At 42.0% G+C, this 24,996-nt stretch overlaps 1 protein-coding gene across 1 annotated transcript in view; it reads left to right on the top strand.

The window, feature by feature from the left end:
• LOC126480634 (myosin-I heavy chain) overlaps nucleotides 1–24,996 on the top strand; it is an 804,636-nt gene that overhangs the window by 611,859 nt on the left and 167,781 nt on the right. Inside the window, exons 8-11 of the mRNA XM_050103881.1 lie at nucleotides 368–610; nucleotides 17,903–18,028; nucleotides 21,736–21,975; nucleotides 22,607–22,740. Coding sequence (XP_049959838.1) covers nucleotides 368–610; nucleotides 17,903–18,028; nucleotides 21,736–21,975; nucleotides 22,607–22,740 — 743 coding nt within the window. The remainder of the gene's footprint in view (nucleotides 1–367; nucleotides 611–17,902; nucleotides 18,029–21,735; nucleotides 21,976–22,606; nucleotides 22,741–24,996) is intronic.

Genomic DNA, 24,996 nt, shown 5'->3' with positions numbered 1-24,996 from the left:
TATTGCCGAATATTTTGAATAATATATTTTTTTTCCTTTTTGCAGCATTAGGCATTTCACTTTCCTTGTGTTCTGTCATTGTATCAAAATCCTGTCACTGCACTGTCACCCTCCCTCTCAACTGCCATACTATAGAGCATTAGGCTTTCCCAGGTTTTAAAAATATTCTAACATTCTTCAGTATTTGATATATTACTCCTAAAATCCTCATAATTTTAATTTTATTGAATACAATTTCCTTAACAACTATTGTGAACATTGACATATTTTTGGTTACTCCTTACAATGGTTTGTTTTTTCTGTCTGACACTGATTATTAATTTATATGTTTGTAAGCTCATTTATGATGTTTTTGTTGTTATTGCAGGCAAAGGAGAACAGACATGCCATGGCAAAGGCTCTTTACTCTCGGACATTTGCGTGGCTAGTCTCTCACATAAATACATGTACCAATCCTGGGCAGGATTCTTCCCGCTTCCTTGGTGTCCTCGATATTTTTGGTTTTGAGAACTTCACCGTGAATTCATTTGAACAGCTGTGCATCAATTATACAAATGAAAAACTTCACAAATTCTTCAATCACTATGTTTTTGCCTTGGAACAAGAGATTGTAAGTTTTGAGAGGTATACTATAAGTCAACATTATATAATAGTTCCTAGTAATATAGTGTACACCAAAGAACTTTTTTACCAGACAAAAATTTAAAATATTTCCTTAAATTAAAGTTGTCATTGGAATAAGCTATGCTATTTTGGATTTAACCAATTAACACATTCTCCATTTTTCTGCCTTTGTACATAACCTATTTGCTGGCCCTTGGGGTAGTCCATATATTGTCTTGGCATAACATATTGAAAGATTAATCACTGTTGTTTGATTTTTAGTAGAATCAAAGTAATGCTAGGTACAATGTGCAGAACTCTTATGTAGTTAGTAATAATTATTTGTAACTAGTCAAGATCCTGACTCCCAAGTGTCACACTCATATTTCCCATGTATCCTTGCTTCTTTTCATGTTCATGGTTTGTAAATGAGTTTCACTGTGTTATTTCACAGCAGAAGGAAATTCATAAAGTATGTGCTAAGTTTTTATATGAAATGCAGAAAACGACTACTCGGTCTGTCTAGAGTGTGGTAATTTGGTGATAAGAGATTTTATTTGACTGTTGTGAATGGATCTTTAGCAGTGGAAGTCAAAAAGCTGGATAATTCATCCAGAACATCATTAGTCTTCTTTTTCACGTTCGGATGGTTCCCATACTGTAATGTAGATTTAGCCACTCTGTTGTTTTCTTCAATCATTTATATAAGAGAGAGAGAGAGAGAGAGATCAAGAGACAGAGAGACAGAGAGATGGAAACACACACACACACACACACACACACACGCACACGCACACACACACACACACACACACACACACACACAGAGAGAGAGAGAGAGAGAGAGAGAGAGAGAGAGAGAGAGAAGGGGGGGGGGAGTATAATGTTGACAAGACGGAATAATGTGGTGGAAAATGACAGAAGAGGGCTAGGTGATACTTAAGGGGTAGGTGATGGTAGAGATGTTCAAGCCAGGTGGATTATGAGAATCGAAAGTATGAATACCACAGTGACGTTCGGGCCCTCTCCCTCGACCCCACCTGTGCCCTCCCTTGTGCAGTTCAGAGGAGTTGATGTTATAAAGTGAAGAGCAATCCAAAGGGACAGGTATTGAAGTAGCTGTTGTGTATTCACTGGTATTGCAGTGTATAGCATGTATGTCCAGTAACCATGTGAACAGTTAGCAGTTAGCTACAGTTTGGCAACTGCCATTTATGCAAGTAAACAGCTGGTTAGTTGGCATATCCATATACAGATGCACACATTAATTACGGTGCTGCTGGTGGAGTTCACACAGGATAAGATGGTCTGTGTGCAGAAGACTCACTCTTGCTCTAGGTATTGGGTGAATCCATCACTTTGTTCCGAAAAAGTGGCCATCTCAGATGCCTGGTGGCTGCCAGCCAGAACACTTTTAAGTGTTGTTATTGCTATATCAGTCATATACGTCATGGTATTGTACTCACCAAGTGCAGTAAGTGCAATCAGAGTAGGTAGTAGTCAGTCATGTGACGTTATAAAATGTTACTGAATATGTGTCCAAAGAGGCAACTCACTGAGTTCAGCATTCACCTACCTGGTGGTAGTTGTTCTAATGAAACTTCGATCACTACCCAGCACCATCATTATCTCCTCTTCTGACCAAACTATTTGCTTATGCACAGGCCAGTTCTTTTACTTATCCTCAGTGTGATGTGGCTGCATGCAAATGTGATGTGCAACTGGATGGGAATTCCTGGTGATTGGAATACAGTGGGATGTTGTCGATGAGTGTCTGGGACAAAACTTACACCTGTGTTGTGTACAGAGGAATGGTATGTGGGATTGGGAGAAGGATGGCATAAGGATGGTCAAGGATACTGTCTAGGTTGTGTGAGCAATGGAATATCACATCAACAAATTGAATGTCATGATAAACCAGCCTACTGATGATATTCCTCTCATTATCTAGTAGCAACTATGCCTTGAAAAACCTAACCGCATCCTTCACCATGGCTTTGACCCAAAATGAAAGATATCCTATCAGAAACTTATCTTCATTCCACTAAGTAATATTATTTCATCTACCCAAACTACTTAACACTTTGGTAGCTAAAAGTCATTTTACACATATTTGATAAATAAAAGGTAAAAAATTGTCTTCTGTTGTGGAAAATATTACACTTTCATCAACAACAAAATTTTAAGATGAAGGTTTGAAAATTGGTGGGTGGTACGCATGTGTCTCATGAACCTAACTAGGTCAAGTTTTTTGTTTTATCTAGGATTCTCAAAGTTAAATTTCTGTGTGTAAAGGCATCTCCCCTGTAGGTGACAGAAGCGACCAACAGCACAAATCAGTACCAAAACACATTTATTCTCACGACAATGAGAAACCTGAAATATCACATACAAATTTTCAACATAAAATTTGAAGATGACTCTGGCACACCATATACCAATGTTTTTCACATTGTATGAAGATTGCCAGGGCATGTACATCCCACTAAGACCATGTCCCTTGTAAGTGACAGAAGTGAGCAACAGCACACAACATATGAAATGTTACCCTTCAGTTACACGTGGTAGCATTGTGTGATACGCTCAGGTATCCTATCTGCAAGTGACAAACTCCCACTACAACAAGGCTGCTATAGCGATGAGCCGTTTCTGTAAAACAGCACCCATAAACAGTAGAATATTGTAGCTCAAGAATTAGGTAACAAAATTAGCTTTACTTAGGAAAATACGGCAATACATGAGTGCTGTGTAAGAAATTTACAAAGGGAGCAATCTTCATGGAGAATTCCGTAATTTATATTATCAACTACAAAGATCACTAAACAGATTCTTAGAATATGTGTGGATGAGTAGAGATACATCTGGCTATCACTTTCTTATACGGCCACAAACTTCCAGTTGCCGATAGTGCAGAAGAATGACTAATTAAGAAGGAAAAATGAATGCCTTTCTCCATGAGATCTCCATGGTGTGCTAGTAGTGTCTTTGTTAGTAATGTGAATTGTTGTGCAAAATTAGATCTCATGATGGTTACTTTGATAACCTATTTGTCTGTTTCTTACTCTTTGTTTGCGTATGAAAATTTGTAAACAACTAATTGTATAATTTATAGTGAGGCTTGGTTTTCCCCTGCTCAAACATTTGACCATTATGTTTTAAGCGTTAATCAGATGACAAAACACATCCTCTTTACATGCTGTCATTTCTGAAATATTTCATTTCAGTATCTTTAACCATTTATGAAATATAACAGTTTTTAGAACCACATGATTTGTGATGTGCAGGAATGAAATAGGGCACACTACCCATACACCACACATACAATCCAAAAGAACTGAGAGAAAGATCATGCTGTTTTCGACTTTAAATACAATTTTGATATATTGGCAACATTTCATATGCATATATGTATGATTTAAAGTGAGCTGTATGCAAAGTCTGTGCAATGTGTTTTTCTCTCTGCAAACTCTTAATTTAAGTGCAGTTGCTTACTTATTTTCCTGCAGCACACAAATAACAAAAAGAAATTTCCTTTATCAAGTGAAGATATCAAGTTGTAAGATGAGAAAGTATCAAATTTTTTCATTGAGTAGTTTTCTTAAAAGAGGTTGATAAGTATTTCATAACAGCTGGCACATTCACCCCAACATTTCTCTGAGGAGACTCATAGCTGTCGCTGTCACTGTCACATGTGTTGCAGTGACAAGATTCAAACACATTTGAATGTAAACATCATCCATTGCAGCATACGAGAAGCAGGGAAATGGATGTCGCCAATCTGTGAAACTTCTGTAGCTATCTGCAGTTGTGTTTTGTCACCTGAAGCTGTCACATGTTGTCAATGACTTGTGTCACTTACTCATGACAAAGCCTAACTGCAAATTATGTCCATACCAGCAAAATTACTGAGAAGTGTAATAATTTATCATAACATATTCTTTGATTTTTAGTGTTATCCATAATTTGCAGCTGCAAAAGTGACTGTATTCTATACCCTGGATGTATGAATTTAAAAAAAAACACCTTCAGTCACAAATTTTCATGTTTTATTAAATACATGATGCATTTCAGACCCTGTGGGTTCATTATCAGGTGTAACTTGTCTTAGTACATGATTTATTTTTGCTCTTGAATGAAGTGAAGTGTATATTCCTGTCTTGAAAGGTTTGATGTTAGGTTATGAATTTTTTAAGCCAATTGCAGAAAATATATGTGAAACAGTGGGCAAAATGAACACTGTAAACTTACCACATAATACAAAAAAAAAGCATTTTTGGTGTCAAAAAGTTAAAAACTCCTTCCATAGAACATTTAGTAAGTTTACACTGTTCATTTTCTCTGATGTTCCACATATTTTTTCCACATTTGGCTTATGAAATTCATAACCTAAAATCAAACCTTTTCATGATATGAATATGCATTTCTCCCCATTCAAGAGCAAAAATAAATCATATATTAAGACAATTTACACGCGATGATCACATCAGACATTCTTGGAATGGAGGTGGTGATGATTTGATTCGATTTTCATGAAGCAGGTGCACTATGCCAGGTGGAAACACACCAATGATCACTCACAGCAATCTTTATGTTTAGCCCAATGGTGCATAGTATTTTTCTCCGAGTTTGGAAAGCTTCTCACTAGCTGTTAACAGTAGGCAGGTATGGAACAGAGATGTCCCAATGTTGAAAACTGCATACTACATTAGTAGGACGTATGTGTCCCATCAACTCTGAAAGAGTTACCATAGTACCCCAGCCTTATATCATACACGATGAAACTCCTGCATCTCATGGGTGATTTCCCTGTGGATGATGCAATTGCAAGATAGTCACCCCAGAAATTGATCCTATGTAATAATTTGAGCCATATTTCTAATAGTACCCAATAATGACCTTCTGAATGTACAGTTTTTATACTTCACACACACTAGTTGCTTCTCACTTGCTACGCCCCACTGCCGCTGCGTAATGACTGAGCATGAAGTACTGTTCAGGGGAATGACAAACAGAGCTCTCCTATTCACTGGATGTTAAAAAAAAGGCCCAATGTGTTTTAAAATCTTGTTTAAGAACACTTGTTATTCTACATGAAAAATAGATAGGTGATATGAGTACATAATACATCAACCATATGCTCTTTTACATTCAGTATTTTTTAACAAGACTCTTGTATTGATATTATGAAGCTATGTATATATGCCTCAAAATCAAAATGAATAAATCTAAGAAGCGGAGGAATGAAGTGAAATACTTTCAACTTAACAGTGTCAGCCTTAAAGTCCAAAGAAAATAATGCACAACAGTGATGTTAATAATTAAACAGTGCTTATGACACACTCATTTGTTTCATCATTCACACTGTATTTGTGAATTGCAAGATAAAAATGTTTAAAGGAAAGAGGTCTCTGAAACTAGGTACACTTTAGAAACTGTGCATTTTCACACAATGGACAAAGTGGGTTACCAGTGCTGAAACATTATTTCATGAACCTCTTACTCACTTACTTGTACAGTACATTTATTCTGGTGTTAAGTAGCAGGAGTGAGGCGGAGTGAGTGACAACCGGTGTGTGTACATTTTTAAAATCTAACAATATTATGGAAAGGATAGTTGCTACTTCCCATAAAGTGGAGAGGCTGAGTCACAGGAAGGCACAACAAAAAGACTGTTGGAAAGTGAGTTGTCGAACTCTCTCTCTCTCTCTCTCTCTCTCTCTCTCACACACACACACACACACAAACACACACACACACACACACACATGCGTGCATGCAAATGCAGCTCACACACACGACCACAGCCTCTAGAAGCTAAAGCCAGACAGCGAGCGGCAGTGTATGATGGGAGAGGCAACCGGGTGGTGGGGGTATGGTGGAGGAGGGGTAGGGATAGCAGGGTAGAGGTGGGGAATGATAAAGTGCTGCTTGTGGGAGCATACAGGGACAAAGTGGAGAGAGGGTATGTTAGCTAGGTACAGTTGGAAGGTTAGATGGAGGGCAAGCGGGGAGAGGGTAATGGAAAAGGAGAGAAGTAAAAGAAATAGCCTGTGTTGGTGGAATAGAGGTCTGTGTAGTGCTGGAATGGGAACAGGGAAGGGGCTAGATGGGTAGTTCGAGGCCAGGAGGGTTGTGGGAACATAGGATATATTGCAAGGAGAGTTTCCACATGCGCAATTCAGAAAAGTTGCTGTTGGTGGGGACAATCCAGGTGCCACAGGATGTGAAGCAGTCATTAAAATGAAGAACATCATGTTGGGTGGTGTGCTCAGCTGTGGAGTGGCCCATCTGTTTCTTAGCCAGTTTGTCGGTGACCATTCATGTGGAAAGACAGCTCGTTGGTTGTCATGCCCACGTAGAATGCAACACAGTGCTTGCAGGTTAGCTTGTAGATTACATGACTGGTTTCACAGGTAGCCCTGCCTTTGATGGGAAACGTGATGTTTGTGGCCAAACTGGAGTAGGTGTCAGTGGGAGGGTGTATGGGGCAGGTCTTGCATCTAGACCTGTTACAGGGATATGAGACATTAGGCAGTAGTTTGTGTAGGGTTTGATGAGGATATTGTGTAAATTCGGTGGGCAGTGGAATACCACTGTGAGAGATGGAAAGGATAGTGGGTAGGACATTTGTCATTTCAGGGCATGACAAGAGGTAGCCGAAACCCAGGCGGAGATTGTAATTCAGTTGCTCCAGTCCTGGGTGGTACTGAGATGTGAGGGGAATGCTCCCCTGTGGCCAGACAGTTGAAGTTTTTGGAGATGTTGGGTGACAGGAAAGATGTGGCATCGGAGATCTGCTTTTATCCAAGATTGGGAGGGTAATTACAGTCTGTCAAGGCCTCAGTGATGTTCTCAGTATATTTCGAGGGGGACTGCTCATCACTACAGATACGACTGCCACAGGTGGCTAGGTTGTAACCATCTTTGAGGTGGAGGTCTACATCTAGGAAGGTGACTTGATCGGTTGAGTAGGATCAGGTGAAGTGAATGGGTGAGAATATGTTGAGGTTCTGGAGGAATGTGGTTAGGGAATCCTCACCCTTGATCCAGATCACAAAGATGTCATCAGTGAATCTGAACCTGATGAGGGGTTTGGGATTCTGGGTGTTTAGGAAGGATTCCTCTAGACGGCCCATGAATAGGGTGGCATAGGATGGTGCCATGTGAGTGCCCATAGCCATACCCCAGATTTGATTGTAGGTAATTCCTTCAAAGGAGAAGTAATTGTGGTTGAGGATACAGTTGTTCATGGTGACTGGGAGGGGGGTTGTTGGTTTGGAAGCCATCGGGTGTTGGGAAAGTAGTGTTCAATAGCGGTAAGGCCATGGGCATTAGGGATGTTAGTGTAAAGGAAGGTACCATCGACAGTGATGAGCAGGGCACCAAGTGGTAAAGGAGCAGGAACTTTGGAGAATCGGTGAAGGAAATGGTTGGTATCTTTTATGTACAAGCATAGGTTGTGAGTAATAGGCTAAAGGTGTTGGTCTACAAGAGCAGAGATTCTCTCAGTGGGAGCACAGTAACCAGCCACAATGGGGAATCCTGGGTGGTTGGGTTTATGGACTTTAAGAAAGCATGTAGGAGGTAGGAGAGCAGAGATTGAAAGGGGTGAGGAGAGAGATGGACTCCAGGGAAAGGTTCTGGGATGGGCCCAATGATTTGAGGAAAGACTGTATATCCTGCTGAATTTCTGGAATGAGGTGACTGTGGCAGGATTTGTTGGTGGATGAATCAGACAGCTGGCAGAGTCCTTCTACCCAGTAATCCATGTGGTTCAAGACAACAGTGGTGGAGCCTTTGTCAGCAGGTAGGATTGGGAGCAGTTTTTAGGTGATAGATTACAGTTCTTACTGTGGATGTCAGGTTAGTTTGCATGTTGTGGGATTTGGGGAATGATAATGAAGTAAGGTTAGAGGTTAAGAAATTCAGGAAAGCTAACAGGGGATGATTTGGGGTCAGTGGGGGTGGATCATGGTTAGATGGAGGAGTGAACTGAGTCAGGCAGGGAGGCAGTGATGACATCTTTATGATCTGGATTGAGGATGAGGACACCCCATCCACTTTCCTCCAGAACCTCAATTCCTTTCCCATTCACTTCACCTTGTCCTACTCAACCCAACAAGCCATCTTCTTCAATGTTGACCTCAACCTTAAAGATGGCTATGTCAGTACACCTGGCCATATCAGACCCACCAACCGCAAGCAATACCTCCACTTCGACAGCTACCATTCTTTCCATACCCACAAGTTCCTTCCATACAACCTAGCCATCTGTGGCTGTCCCATTTGTAGTGATGAGCAGTGTCTCTCAAAATATACCAAGGGTCTCACTGAGGCCTTCACAAACCCTAATTACCCATCAAACCTTGTACAAAATCAGATTTCCCATGCCTTATCTTTCTAATCACCTACCACCTCCCAAAGTCCCACTGTATGGCCACAGAACACTCCTCTTGACACAGTACCAAACATATCTGGAGCAACTGAATTACATTCTCCACTAGGGTTTCGACTAGCTCTTATCATGCCCTGAAATGAGAAATGTGCTATCCACTATCCTTCCCATCCCTCCCACAGCGGTATTCCGCTGCCCACCGAACCTACACAATATCCTCATCCATCCCTATACAACCCCTGCTCCCAATCCCTTGCCTTGTGGCTCATAACCCTGTAATATCCAGATACAAGAGCTGTCCCATACATCCTCCCACCAGTACCTACTCCAGTCCGATTCATAGTTTTTTACTTCTCTCCTTTTCCACTAACCCCCCCCCCCCCCCCACCCCACCCCCCACCCCCCCCCCCCTCTTTTCTCTTCCCACCTCCCACTGTCTGGCTTCAGCTACCGAAGACTGTGGTCATGTGTGGGAGTTGTGTTTGTGGGAGTGTGTGGGTGTGTACATTGTCAATTTTCAATGAAGGCCTTGTCTTGTTCGCCAAAAGCTCACTTTCTGACAGTCTCTTTATTGTGCATATCTGCAACTCAGCATCTTCGCTGTATGGTGAGTAGCGACTACTCTTTTCATAATATTGTTACATTCCATCCTGGATTTGTCATTGTTTCATGTTTAAAATCAGTATATTCATGCTACAATTGTATACTAATGGAGTTATAGCCCAAATTTTCGTGTGGGCTCTGTTATATCTTCTTTTGTGGCGGTGTTCGTAGCGACAAGCAATTCGCTGTAGAAACGGCTTACAAAGTCACCGCCACACTTTTAATAGCGGGCCGACCGGTCCGCTGGAACAGTGAACAGAAAGATGAAAACCCAAACACTCTGATTAAATAAAAGTCGGTACTTATCTTTATTAACGAAGATACAGCAACACAGGAGTGAACTCCGTGTCTACAGAAATCTGTCTAATTCGAGTCGGAGCGGCTAGGTCAGCGTCGGCTGACGACAAACAACAACTCTGCTGCGATGAACACACGACTGACTAGCAAGTACACAATTCGGTGGCGAGTATACAACTGAGCGGCGAATACAGAACTGTCCTATCGCTCGCGACTCCAGCGCTTAAGAAGCCAGAAGCCAGCGGTGGCGCGCGCAGACTTGCGGCGATTTCCTGTATCGCTGGCGCTGCTTATGCGGACGGTGTCCGGACTTTGATGCTGCCAACCTTTTGGCAGCGGGCTTGGTTGGCATTACTGGCTAGGATATAACACTCCTCCCCCCCAAATCGCCGCACCGTCGTTGAATAATGACGTGGCGAGCGTCGACAGCGGGGGAGGGGTCTGGCCGCAGGCGTAGCAGAAGAGACCGGGGCGGAGACTGTTGTCAGTGGCAGTCCCCGGTCCCCACCCCAGCATTGGCTGCGCGGGGCCTCGGGAAACACCGACTGAAAACTGAGGTCAGGGTGCACGCTTGTGACCACGGGCGCAGCTTCTGGTACTGGACGCGACGGGGCGTCGGGACCCACGAAGAGAGGCAGCGTCTCCTGACGCTGCGTCGACGGCTGCTGAATGGGCGGCGGACAAGGCGCTGCGGTGTCAGACTCCTTGGGGGTGCCCAAGGAAAGCGGCTGCAGGACAGGCTGCACAGCCACCGCTTGGGAAGGCGGCCCGGCTGAGGGGTCGACGTCCATCAGCTCCGAAGGCGGTGGCGACTGAAGAGGGACCGCAGGCACCGGAGCGACCACCTGGGCCACTCCCGGATGAAGCTGCGCGGGAGGCATCAACGGGACGGGCTGTCGGCGTGGTAGCGGCGACGGCTGCTGCTGCTGCCCTGGGGGCGGCAGCGAAGTCGGAAGGCGTGGCTGGAACCCGCCGCGGACCAAATCTGTGGACAAAGAACGAGCGGCAGAATCCGGGCGGCCAGCGCGGCGCAACTGGTTCTGATGCCTCCTGTGCACCCCAGTAGCCCCTCGAACAGTATAAAAACCGCAACCCTGGACACTTATCACGGTACCACGTTCCCAACGACGGCGACTGTGATAAACTCTGAAAAAAACGGCGTCGTTGCGCTGAAAACGCGTGCGATGCTCAGAAGCGGCGGGTCGATCCGGGGGGTGCAACAACCGTAGTAGGGTGCGATGACGACGGCCGTGGAGAAGCTCTGCAGGCGAAGGGCCGTCGCGTGGTGTGGTCTGGTACGACGACCGGAACGTGATGAGGGCCTGCTGACGAGAGTGCGTAGCATGAAGGCGGTCCATATGATCCTTGAATGTGCGTACAAAACGTTCCGCTGCACCATTCGATTGAGGGTGGAACGGTGGAGTAAGAACATGGCGAATGCCATTGGCAGAACAAAAACTTTCAAATTCAGGAGAGGTAAATTGTGGACCATTGTCAGACACTAAAACTTCTGGAAGACCCTCAATACAAAAAATTGAAGTCAACGCCTGTATAGTTTGTGCAGACATTGTAGACGGCATGGGCACAACAAACGGAAAATTACTAAATGCATCTATCACGATGAGCCAACGAGAATTCCAATATGGACCAGCGAAATCAATATGTACTCGCTGCCAGGGACCGGCAGGGCGTGCCCACTCAAAATAGCGTTGAGGCTGAGCAGCTTGGTGTTCGGCACACGTCGAACAATCTGTATACATCTGCGTAAGCTGCTTATCAATGCCGATCCATGTACAATGACGGCGGGCAAGCTGCTTGGTGTGGACCACTCCCCAATGACCTTGATGCAACAAGTCGAGGACCTTGGATTGGAGCACTTGGGGAACCACTACACGAAGCAGGTCATTCTCGGTGCGTAACAGCAAAACTCCGTGCGAAACAGACAACAGATGACGTTGCGGATAATAGCGACGAACCACAGGATCCGATATGTCCTTTGCCTTGGACGGGTAACCACGTTGAACAAAACGTAATAGTAAACTCAGATGAGGATCCGTAGCTGTCTCACGTGCCACCTGACGATAATCAATCGGAAAATCCCGGAGGGATTGATGCTCATCGGCGTCAATCTGATGGCAAGAGTCGTCAGAGGAATCGAAGACATCATCCGCAGCAATTGGCAATCTAGAAAGCGCGTCAGCGTTTGCATGCTGAGCTGTAGGGTGATACAGTATCTCATACGGGTATTGTGATAACAAAAGAGCCCAACGTTGTAGTCTGCTGAGGAACTGGTTTAGACGGATGAAACAGTGACGTCAGGGGCTTGTGATCTGTTACTAAATAGAATGGTCTACCATAGAGGTAGTAATGGAATTTTGTGACACCGAACACAATAGCCAACGCTTCCTTGTCCAATTGGCTATAATTACACTGAGCTTTGTTTAGCAATTTAGATGCGAACGCAATAGGACGTTCGGTGTTACCGACTCAGTGAGACAACACAGCACCGAGGCCGAAAGAAGAGGCATCACAAGCTAACACCAGAGGCTTGTTAGGGTCGTAATGGACCAGACAACGATCATTCAATAAAGCCTCTTTAAGCTGCTGAAAGGCTGATTGGCAATCAGCTGACCACACAAACGGAACATTCTTACGGCGGAGACGATGCAACGGCGCAGCAATCTGTGATGCATTAGGTATAAACCTAATATAATATGTCAATTTGCCAAGAACTGCTTGCAACTCCTGCAGATTGCGAGGGGCGGGCAAATCACGAATAGCTGCTAAATGTGACTGGGAGGGATGAATGCCTTGAGCATTAATAACATGTCCCAGATACTCCATCTCCGTAAGGAAAAATGAACATTTATCGATGTTGCAACGTAGGCCTGCCTGAGACAACACTGTAAACAAACACTCCAAATTACGGAAATGTTCAGCAGGCGTCCGACCGGACACAACAATATCGTCTAAATAGGTGCAACACGATGGCACATTAGCCAGAAGTTGTGACAAAAAACGCTGAAAAACAGCTGGAGCTGACGCACAACCAAAAGGCAAACGCAGAAAACGGAACAACCCCAACGACGTGTTTATGACAAAATACTGTTGTCGAGGGGCAATTACAAATATGCTTCACGGAGATCAATTTTGGAAAAGAAACGAGCTTCCCCTAACTTATCCACCAGCTCATCCGGTCTAGGCAAAGGAAAAGAATCAATGACAGTCTGAGGATTAACTGTCGACTTAAAATCAGCACACAAACGTAACTTGCCAGACGGTTTCTTTATAATAACTAAGGGAGAAGCCCACTGGCTCGCTGAAATGGGTTGAATAACACCGGTGTTTTGCCAACGACGAAGTTCATCTTCTACAGGTGCCCGGAGGGCGTGAGGCACTGGACGAGCACGACAAAATCGAGGCTGAGCATTATCTTTTAACGTAATATGAGCGGCAAAGTTCTCAACACAACCTAGTTCGTCTTTAAATATGTCACTGTATCGTTTACAAAAATCGGTTATGCTGTCTTGAGGAACAACAACAGAATTAATTTGCAACACATTGTCTTGGATAGACAGGCCAAACAAGTCAAAACAGTCTAATCCGAAAATGTTTACACTGTCTGTAGCGCGGAGCACTGTGAATGAAACTGTTTTTGTATTGCCACGGAATGTGGCTGGCACGCTACATACACCTAACACAGGAATTTGTTCTCCACTATAAGTAGCCAAAGAATGTTTTGCCGCTGAAAGTTTAGGGCGGCCGATAGCCGCATACGTAGCACTATTTATGAGAGTCACAGACGCACCAGTGTCTAATTGAAAATTGAAGGTCTTATCCTGGATGCGTAGCTTCACAAATAGTTTATTACACTGTCTCTGGATCGGTGCAGTGGAGGCGGAAGACACAAAATCAGCGCGTTTAGCGCGTGTTCGCTGCTTACGACAACTCGTGGGTTGGGCGGGTGGAACAACAACTCCTGCTTCATTTGCAGTCTGTACATTACTTTTTACAGCGTTTGAATTACGCTTGGGTCGCATAGCAGAGGGCTGGGTGGGTGGCTTATTGTGAACAAGTTTATTACCCACACGAACCGTGGAAGAGTCTTTAAACGCGACCTTCTGGGCGGGCTGGCTTTGAAGAACATGAATATCCATGGGCTGGGCAGCACTAGAATTGTTCTTGCGTTTACGCAAACAAACAGTCTGGATGTGTCCTTTCCTTTGACAAAAGTGACAAACCGCGTTTCTTAACGGGCAACGTTCACGAGGATGAGCAAGAAGACACTTAGGGCAAGACTTAACTCTATCATTTTGCACACGCGGCTGACGAATGTGTTTAACATGACGCGGCCGGCTAGTGTTTACAGTCTGACTCTGCCGGTGGGGCCGCGGGCGTGACATAACTTGCTTAGCACAGGCAATTTGAGAAATACATGGCTGATCTAACTCACACTCAGCATAGTCAAAAGTATCTTGGGCTTCAATGATGTTCATTACAGTCTCTAATGACGGGTCAGGCAACTTTAAGATAGCAGCACGAATACGAGAATCTTCAATGTTTTGAGTAATAGCGTCTCGTAACATGACATCACTGTAGGAAGCTCCACACACACAATTAAATTGGCACTGACGGGTGAGGCCCCGTAAATCTGTTAACCACTGTTTATTAGATTGATGTGGCAGTTTCTTTAATCTGAAGAACTTGAATCTGGCTGCTGCCACATGAACTCGCGACTCGAAATACTCAGCAAGCTTGTTAACAACAACGTCATAGTCTAAAGCTTCTGGCTTGGATTCCGGGAACAACTTACAAAGTAGTCGATAGACTTCCACGCCTGCAGTGGAAATTAAATAAAGCTGCCGCTCAGTACCCGTGATTTTGTAGACTGTCATGTGCGCCTGCAACTGCGCGAAATATTCTCGCCATTCTTCTCTTGATGCATCAAAAGCACGGAAAGGTGGTGCTGCCTGTGCTTGTTCCTTTTGTGTTGGAGGATTAGCCGCTTGTTTGGCGATTGCTTCCACCAGACTTTGTATTTGCTGACTCTGTAACAAGATCAACTGTTGTAATTCGGCAGACATAGTGAACACAAATTAGACCAGCCCCCAAAATTTTATCACTATAATTAGTATAACCAGAAACAAGTTGAACCAGCCCTGCACACGAGTTCAGAAGTCCTCGTCGCCAGTTTTGTGGCGGTGTTCGTAGCGACAAGCAATTCGCTGTAGAAACGGCTTACGAAGTCACCGCCACACTTTTAATAGCGGGCCGACCGGTCCGCTGGAACAGTGAACAGAAAGATGAAAACCCAAACACTCTGATTAAATAAAAGTCGGTACTTATCTTTATTAACGAAGATACAGCAACACAGTAGTGAACTCCGTGTCTACAGAAATCTGTCTAGTTCGAGTCGGAGCGGCTAGGTCAGCATCGGCTGACGACAAACAACAACTCTGCTGCGATGAACACACGACTGACTAGCAAGTACACAATTCGGTGGCGAGTATACAACTGAGCGGCGAATACAGAACTGTCCTAGCGCTCGTGACTCCAGCGCTTAAGAAGCCAGAAGCCAGAAGCCAGCGGTGGCGCGCGCAGACTTGCGGTGATTTCCTGTATCGCTGGCGCTGCTTATGCGGACGGCGTCCGGACTTTGATGCTGCCAACCTTTTGGCAGCGGGCTTGGTTGGCATTACTGGCTAGGATATAACATCTTCCATGGGGAAATGCTTGATAAGAAATAATAAGACCAGGTAATCAAGAACAAAGGGAAACTTTACTGAATGAAAAACAATACAGCTTCTCAGATACTAACAGGCGTACACCTGGAACACACAGTGAATAAATGTAGTGAGATGTGAATGCTATGCTACTGATAATCCCTAACAATTGAGATTGAGCATTATGTGTAGTTGGCGGACAGGTATGCCTCGGGATATTGCTGGAAAGTCGTAGGTTCCTCTACGGTGGCTTCCAACCAGGCTCTGACTGATAGGCTGCTAAGAGCCGGCACATAAATTGGCCCAGAGCTCCAGTGGAGCAGACTGCCACTATATTGACTTGTGCTGCCCTAAACAGCCAGGGCATGGAGGAATTCATGCCGATCCAACTCCACACACGTGACACAGTGGAGGAAATAGGTTCCTGGCACGGAGGACCCTTGGTGGCTCTTGTCCTGCCTTCTGCTGTCTGTCTTCCTTGTTGTGATCGATGCAGTTTGGGGAGGTAATGCCTCGTATGTATGCAACCCACGACACCGTAGTGTCTGACACGTTGCCAATCCCTTTAGGCGAATGATGGGTACATGGCAGACTAGATTGGAGAGACTAATATCTTACAAATGTGTTCTTTTTTTTTTTTTTTTCTCTCTGTAAAATATGAGGTTAAGTTGATGTTTCCTTGTGAGGTGAGAGGTTGTGTAGATTACAGGTGATGAGCGGAGAGAGAAGGCAAGAAGGGGGAGAGGAGTGTAGAGGGAAGGGTGACTGACAGCTGGGAGAGAGGCAGAATAGGAATGTGGGACTGGGGAGCCTGCCCAGGGATAGGCAGGACCAGCAGTGTGTAGCACATAGTGAAGTGGAGGAGGGGACTGGGAGTGAGAGAAAGGGGTAGAACACACGAAGAGGGGGCGGGTGGGTGTAACACGAGTGAAACTTGTGGGCATGTAGGAAGATAAGAGTTGGGTGTGGGACAGACCTGCTGGTGGCTAAGGCCAGGAAGATCATGGGGTTGAAGTATGTGTTGTAAGGACATTCTCGTATATGCAAATCAGAGAAATGTGTTTTGAGGGAAATGGAGGGAGGAAGGGGCAGAGCTCAGGAGCCAGAGGGTGCAATTTGTAAAGCACCATTGGAGTCAAGTATACTGTGTTCAACAGCATGTCCTGCCACAGGATGATCTACTTCTATGTTGCTTAAGGTTTGGCAGCAACCATTAGTTTGAGAGTACAGCTGGTTGGTGGTCATGCCCACATAAAAGTCTGTGCAAGAGTTGCTGCGTAGGTGCTATATGACGTGACTACTTTCACAGGGACTCTATTTTTGGTAGTGTAAGCTACATCTTTGACATAACTGGAATAGAATGTGCCAGATATGTGCATAGGACAGGTTTTGCAACTGAGTCTTCCATGGAGATGTGTCTCATGTGACAAGGGGTTGGAAGTAGGTGTGGCATAAAGGTGGATCAGGATTTGTCATAAGTTGTGTGGGTGGCAAAGTAATGCTTTGAGAGGGGTAAGAAATATTTTTAGTAGGATGTTTCTCATTTCAGGACATGACAATCTGTAATCGAATTTTTGGTGAAGGATGTTAAATTTTTCCACTCTGGAGTCATATTGGGTAGTGAAGGATGTGTTCTTTTGTAGCTACTTTATGGGGATTGTTGGAGTAAATAGGGGTGTGAATAGATATGGCATTAGAGATCTCATTTTGATCGGGTTTGGAGGGTAGTGCTTGTATGTGAAAGGCTTTGTAAGATCTTCAGCATACTGGACAATGAATTGCCCATCACCGCGGATGTGCCATCTGCAGGTGGTCAGGCTTATAGCAGAGACTTTTTTACATGCATAAGATGGAAAGCTATCAAACTGGAGTTACTGTTGATTGTGGGCTCATATGGAACCTCCGGCAAGATGGAGGTCAATGTCTAGAAAGGGGATGGTGAGAAAGTGTTGGGTCCGTGGAGGAAAAGATGTATTCTCTCTCTCTCTCTCTCTCTCTCTCTCTCTCTGTGTGTGTGTGTGTGTGTGTGTGTGTGTGTGTGTGTGTGTGTGTGTGTGTGTGTGTGTTGGTTGTGAAGAAGGACATTGCGTGAAAGCTCAAAAGCTGTCTTGTGTATGTGAATATCAAACACTCAAAATCCCCAACTGTACAGGAAGTTGATACCTTTACTCCATCTGATATATGTATTTCTTCTGGCACAGATAGTCACTAGGCTTTTATAATACAGTTATTTTATGTTTTCATGGGATGCTATTATATGACATGTCTTTTTTTGTTGCAGTACCAACAAGAAGGGATCGAATTTGCTCATATTCAGTTCACAGATAATACGTCTTGTTTGGAACTGATTGAGAAACCACCACGGTGCATACTTAAACTCCTAACTGAACAGTGTCATATGCCAAAGGTAAGCATACACCAAATCCAGTGATGTTCATTTAAAATTCTACATATTTGTGCTGGTGATGAAAATAACACTATTGAATCAGTGTTTGCAGACATGAAAACACTGCAGAATAATACAGTGTTTTAAAATTAAGTTTTGTTTGTTGACAAAAATTCAGTAAAACCGTTTTCATTTGTGCAGATTAATGTCTGACATTATGTTTTGAGGAGAGACAAACAATGTGCATTTAAGCAACAGAAGTAGAACAGTGTGTCCTCGGAGTCTTTAGAGACGGCATACATGAATAAAAAGTTCTCGGTTTTAAAGCCGCGTCAATTCGAATAAAATCCTCAAGCTTTCGATGACCATCTCTGCCATCATTGTAAGGAGTTCAGTGAACTCCTGATGACAATGGCGAAGATGGTCATCGAAAGCTCGAGGATTTTATTCGAAGTAGAGCAGTGGTTCTCAACTCAGGGGTAATAACCCTGTGAGGGATAAAATGAAATTTTTTGAGGAGTTAAAACAAAGGGGTTCAATTGTGTTTTGGTCATGAAACTGTATTATTTTTAAAAGATGATTACTGTTATCAGTAATTTGTAAAACTGTAATGCTAATTGTTTAAGTTACCAATAATTACTTTTCTTCTGATACTAACATTGTGTGTGACACAGTGTGGTGAAGGCTACAGCTTGTGATACGAATGTGTCAACATCAACTTCCACACATAGCTCACCTACAACACACATACATACTTCGTATTTTGTCCTGTGCATCTGTGACAGTAAAATTCAGACATATACATCACATATGTTTAAATATCTCTGAAAAATGCCTTATCCGAGTTGTAGTTAGTTCCGACAATACACCAAAAATTTCTTCATTATACACTTTGGAACCATAAATGAATAAACTGACAGCACAGCATAATGGTAATTATATAATTGCTACTACACTGATGTATGGCTTACACTCTGTTATTATTATTTTTATGCATTGTGGCCTCTTGTTTATGAAACTGAAGCCAGATTTCATGTATCACATAAGGATTTTACAGAATTTCATTTTAGATAGGTACTTAACCTCTAATGTGAGTATAGGAAATTAAGCACAGAAAGGTAACTATAACTATCTAAAAATGAAATCATTAAAGATAACTGTGTAATGATTACATTGTTTATCAACATATAACATTAGGTTTGGCACATGGAAAATCTAGGATGTACAATTAATGACTTAAAACTCACTTCCTTTTGCTGCAGAAGTGTGATCTTCGAGATTACCTTACGTGTTGAGATTCCACATTGTCCCTCATCATAGACAGCAATAGTCAGCTAAAAATGCAAAATTCCACTTGCCATGATGATGCCTTTGTACCTTTTATCATATTCTGGTGGAATTGGTCCCCTTCTTCTTCACTAAAATCTCCCAAGTTTTCAGGGAAAAAGTTGAAATGGCTGTGAAGGAAATGCAGCTTGGAGCTCATATTACAACCTAAATTTTTCATATCTTCCACAAATTTCTTGTAGCCTGGGTACTTCATCAAATTCTTGAATCCTACCCAAGCCATTCTTTCCTCATAAGTCATCATATCCTTAAATCATACATCTGTCATTACATTTCTTATCTGTCGTCCACAATGATTTCTTCTTTCAATTTAGCAACAGACAGAAAGGAGAATTTCTGATGGGTGTACTTAAGACTTTCACCATCTTTATTCAATTCCTTTGCAAATTGTTTCGTGATCCTGAGTGTAATGTGGAGGGGTGGAAGAATAATTTTCTCTCAATTCACCAAACTTGCTTTTATAACAGTTTTGTCTCCTGGATCCAGATTTGTTCTAGCTGCCCATTTCTTTCTAACCCAATGTAAATCAGATCCCTGACTATCCCATAGGCAGGGGAAGCATAGATATTTTGTGTAGCCTTTCTGTTGTCCATGAAGCATTCCTACAACCTTTACATCACCATACACCATCCATTCGTGCTCTGAAGATAATAACAGTGCAGTGTTTTGTAGTGTTCCTTCAAGACATGAGAGTACACTACAGGTATCGAACCACAGTTATTGGTAATGTGTAGGAGTACAGCCTTGATATTTTTTTGGGTTCTGTCAATAAATAACCTCCATACTTTCTTGTTGTATGTGATTCTACATGTTGATACTACTCCTTCTATGTTATTACTATGAACAAGACAGCCATCTTCAGTGAAGTACTCATGAAACTCCTCATCTGTTGTCTGATACTGGGAGAGTGTTGTTCCAAGGGCTATCAGTCTTCCCTTCTTTAAATGAGAACCCAAAATTTGTGACAAATCCTTTGAGAAACCCAGATGTCTTACTAAGTTATTTAGTTCACCTTGTATAAGCAGCTCTGCTTTCAGCTCAGGTGGGTCAGTTTGGGGAATGCTGAGTCCATGTGGTGCGGGTGTGGTGGCTGATTTCAACTTTGTGTATACAATGCCTTTAATATAGTGTCTTCTGCTTCCTCTGGATCTGTTTTCTTAATGACACCTATGTGGCACGAATATTTTATCTTGGTCTCCTAATTTGACACCAGAATAAGCGAGGTAAGTTTTTTAGATGAAGCAAAAAACATTGGAATTGCCTGCACACTTTCATTTTTAGGAGCTTGCTTTTATCACTACTGGCTGTTTTCGATTACTCTAATGTATTATGTTGACCGCTGTACATTGTGATACACCAATTTTAGCAGAAGCAGAATTACATAATTATATAAAAAACTGTGTGTGTTAAAGGAAATCTGATACCATATTTGTAAACAGCTCTAAGAAACAATTTAAAAACACCTATTTTCATGCAAAGTCCCAATGTGATGTTACCCAGTGTTATTACGGAACATGAGACACGAAACATTCACAGCCTGTGAAGCCTTAAATTTTAGCCATTTCTGAAGTAAGTAATTCAGCAATCATGTGAATGTACAAACTGTAATTTGTAGCACACAATTGCTGACTTGGTTGACTTTAAATAACGATGCAAGGATGGGCGAAGCAAGTGTCCTGGGGAGAGGAGTAGTGGAGGGGAAGCACGTTTTGTAACAAATGTCCACCCTCCTGTGGATAGTTAGCTTTCTTTTCTGAGAATGAGTTGTAGGTAACACTTGTGATGAACTGATAATTGCTTCATCATCTTATAAAAAAAAAAAAAAAATGGCGTTAAAAATAAGCAGCACCAGCTGTCTCATAGACTTTTTTAATAAAAACCTACAAAAAATAAATATCATATACCTTTTGTTGTTTTTAAAGTAAAAGTGTTAAAAAAAGTCTTTTTCATTCTAAAATTTAGTAAGGTGGTAATGTTGATGACAGAGGGGTGAGGAGGGTCTCTAGCTAAAATCTGTTTGCACTCAGTGGCACTGGTCTCAGGGAGGTTCAGAACCACTTAAGTAATGTGCATCATAATAGCTCAAATTAAAATTTGAGGATATTATTTTTGGTATAAATGTGAATGATTAGAGCTAAAGACAGGGAGAAATTTCATAGTGTTAGTGGAAATGAAAAGTTAATAACAACGAAAATTGGAAGTGGAGGGAGGAAAGGAAGAGAAAAGATTAGAGTAAGTCAGTGGAATGAAGACACCTTCGATGGAGACAAATATGTAGAATATTCTTTTACTTTAAGTTCTTTTTTCTGAATCTTTTTTATATATTCTTCAACATTTTTTTTTCAAACTGTAACCAATATTCTTAATGAATTTCTTGCTAGGGATCCGATCTGGCATATTTGACCAATCTTCATGCTGAATTTGAAAATCATCCAAATTACGTGAAAGGTGATGATAGAAGAAAATGGGAGAAGGAATTTGGTATTCACCATTATGCTGGTTGTGTGACATACTGTGTTGAAGGATTTGTTGACAAGAATCGTGATGTCCAGCAGGATGTTTTCTTTGACTTCATGAGTCGCTCGACAAATGACTTTGTACAGGAGATAACCAAATATCAGGTATAGTATGCATTATTTTATTCCTTGTACATAGAGATGACACTAATCAGACATTAGTAATTGAAGAAGGCTCAGTTTGATGATGGCAGGCCTTTAAAAATTTTGAATGTACATAGTGAAATATTTGTTTTAGTCATGAATCTTTACATGGAAAAAATATTTTCATCTTAGTAGCTTTTATAGCAGATGTGCTTTTGAACACCAAAAATCCTTAAATACTGTCTTACCAAAGAGGGCAAAAAGGAAGTAGAATTTAAAGCATTTTGTGATGTTCTGAGACAGTTACAGTAGGACAGACCACTTACCAGATTGTAACTTACTGTAAGATGAGAAAACTTTTCTACAGAGAATTTCTTTATTACTACCTTCATAATATAAGGTCCATCTCTGACATTAAATAAATAACTGTTTATTATTATTACTATTACTATTTTTAATATTTTACAGTGAAGTAATGCTGTAGATATGTTATTGTTACTGTAAAATGTAGGTATATAGCTGCAATATTTTAATTTTTCTGCAAGTTTATATAAAATTTTGCCAGCATATATGATGGTGCACCAGTTCTTGTCATTAATAACTGGTTCTTGTTAACCAGCAAGCATTTAAAGATTCTCAATTCTTTTAACAGGATTTAATGTGTTGTGCCACTAGAATGGGTACAATGTCATCTCGTGGTACAAGTAAGGGTAAACCAACAGTAAGTGACACATTTCGCCATCAGCTGCAGGCACTTGTTGATGTACTCCAAGCTACAAATCCATGGTGTGTAAATAATTGTCTTCCTATACTATTGTTTGGTCATTTAATGTTCTGTGTGTTGTCTAATTAATGTAGTGGCCAGGAAATATGAGAATTCTTTCTTTTGTTTCACTGTAACCACAGATAATAGGTGTCCTCATACAATCTTCTTCCTTTTCAATCATTATAGACATTTCTCTGAGTTTCATCAGAACAGAACATTAGTTTTTTTAGCATAATATTTTTCCATATACTCGTTATCTCCTAGTAAAGCAGCAGTTCTATAGTAGGCTACATGTATTAACTATTTACATTAAAAACAGATAGAAAACTGTAAAATATTTCAATGAGCAATATCAGATTCGGATGTGTATGGATTCTATTTTAACTTAATATGGGCATGTAAGACAAGAAATTATTGTAACTAGGATTAAACTGAATATTTAATTTTTCGGTCATAAGAAATAAATCATTCATACATTGATGAGTCAAAACATTAAAACCACTGCTCTCTGTGAGATAGAATGCTGCCTGGTGTATTTATGGACACAGGATATGGACAAAGGACTAATTTTTATGGCTTGGAACCTGTAATTGAGAAACTTTGGAATGGTGAAGCTGTTCCTGTGCTACTGTCATGAGCATCAATGGAAAGTGGTTGGAGGTCAGTGAAATTATGAGTAGGCGAAAAGGTGTTGGGCATCCAGATCATTACAGACTGTGGCAGTTGGTGGCTGCTCTACTGTTAAGCAGAAAAGGTGGCAATCTGTCACTATTCTGCTTAACAGTAGGGCAACCACCAACCGCCACATTCTGTGATGACAGCATACAATGCTGCTGCATTGCATATAATGTCTAAGTTTTTCAGAGCACAGTGTTCAGTGCACATCATTGAGCGTGGGACTCTGCAACGGACAACCCCTATGTGCTCCCATGTTGACCCAACAATATAGCCTATTAGAATTGCAGTGGTCATGGGATAATTGAGATTGCACCACGGATCAATGGAAATGTGTCACTTGGTCATAGCTGCTGCGCTAGCTTGGTGGTCGTGTCCGATATGCTGTCACCCAGGTGAAAGGTTGCTCGAAGCATGTACTGTGCCACAGATGCAGGCTGGTTGGAGCAGTATTGTGCTTTGGCGGCACATTCACCTGGGCTTCCAGAGGATCCTTGTTAGTAATTGAAGGCACCATGACAGCTGTGGATTACATAAATGTAATTGTGGATCACTTACATCTCTTCATGCTTGATTTCTTTCCCGATGGCAAGAGCATCTTCCAGCAGGACCATGACAGCATAAATATAATTTTAAACCACCTACATCTCTTAATGCTTGATTTTTTCCCAATGGCTAGAGCATCTTCCAGCAGGATAACTGTTTGTGTCATGAGGCCAGGTGGTGTGAGGAGCATGGTAGTGAACTTACAATAATGTCTTGCCCACCAAATTCACCTGATCTTAACCGGATGGGTAACATCTGGGATGCCATCGGACAGGAGTTCTGCACCCGAAATCCACATACCCATAATTTACAGGAATTATGTGACTTGTAAGTAGACTTCTGGTGCCATGTACTTCCAGAAACCTACCTAGGACTTGCTGAATCCATACCATCCAGAACTGCTGCTGTGTTATGTTTCAAAAATGGATGAATACCCTATTACAAAGGTGGTTGTAATGTTTTGATTCACCAGATTATGTCACGATATACTACAGTACTAATGTTGCATATAATATCCAAAATGATAGAGGTAAAGGAAAAGTTTTATTGTCATAATTAAAAGCACTTTTTTTAGCAAAGGGAAATCTCTGTATCTGTAGGTCAAGGCCTTCAAGCTTCACCGAAACTCAACTGTATCCTTGATTGAATCATAACTGTAACTGATTGTTGATATGACGATTCCTGCTTCTTTTTATGTGACAGCCTTGGCATACTTTTGCTGATTATTTATCTAAAATTAGGTCCACTTAAGTCAACTTTAGAGTTACTGTAATACTTTCTATTTTATATATGAAAACGTGCAAAATGATCACAAGATGAAATACTTGCACCTGCTGAACTATCAAACGTGTTTCAAGCAAAGCTCGAAAGACTTATGCAGTGCACATAAACAGTGTACTCTTGTTTTGAAATTTATTGTCTCTCACTATAACTTAAAGCAGATAATATTTGTCAACATTTTTAATCTGAACAAACAAGAGCAACAGTCTTCACAGTTATGTTAAAAATAGTCATCTTTGATTGTCGAGAAATCCCTTACTGTTGGTGGGGTACAC

The sequence above is a fragment of the Schistocerca serialis genome, chromosome 1, assembly GCF_023864345.2.
Source record: "Schistocerca serialis cubense isolate TAMUIC-IGC-003099 chromosome 1, iqSchSeri2.2, whole genome shotgun sequence".
NCBI classification, from domain to species: domain Eukaryota; kingdom Metazoa; phylum Arthropoda; class Insecta; order Orthoptera; family Acrididae; genus Schistocerca; species Schistocerca serialis.
This window is presented reverse-complemented; position numbering and strand designations above follow the sequence as displayed.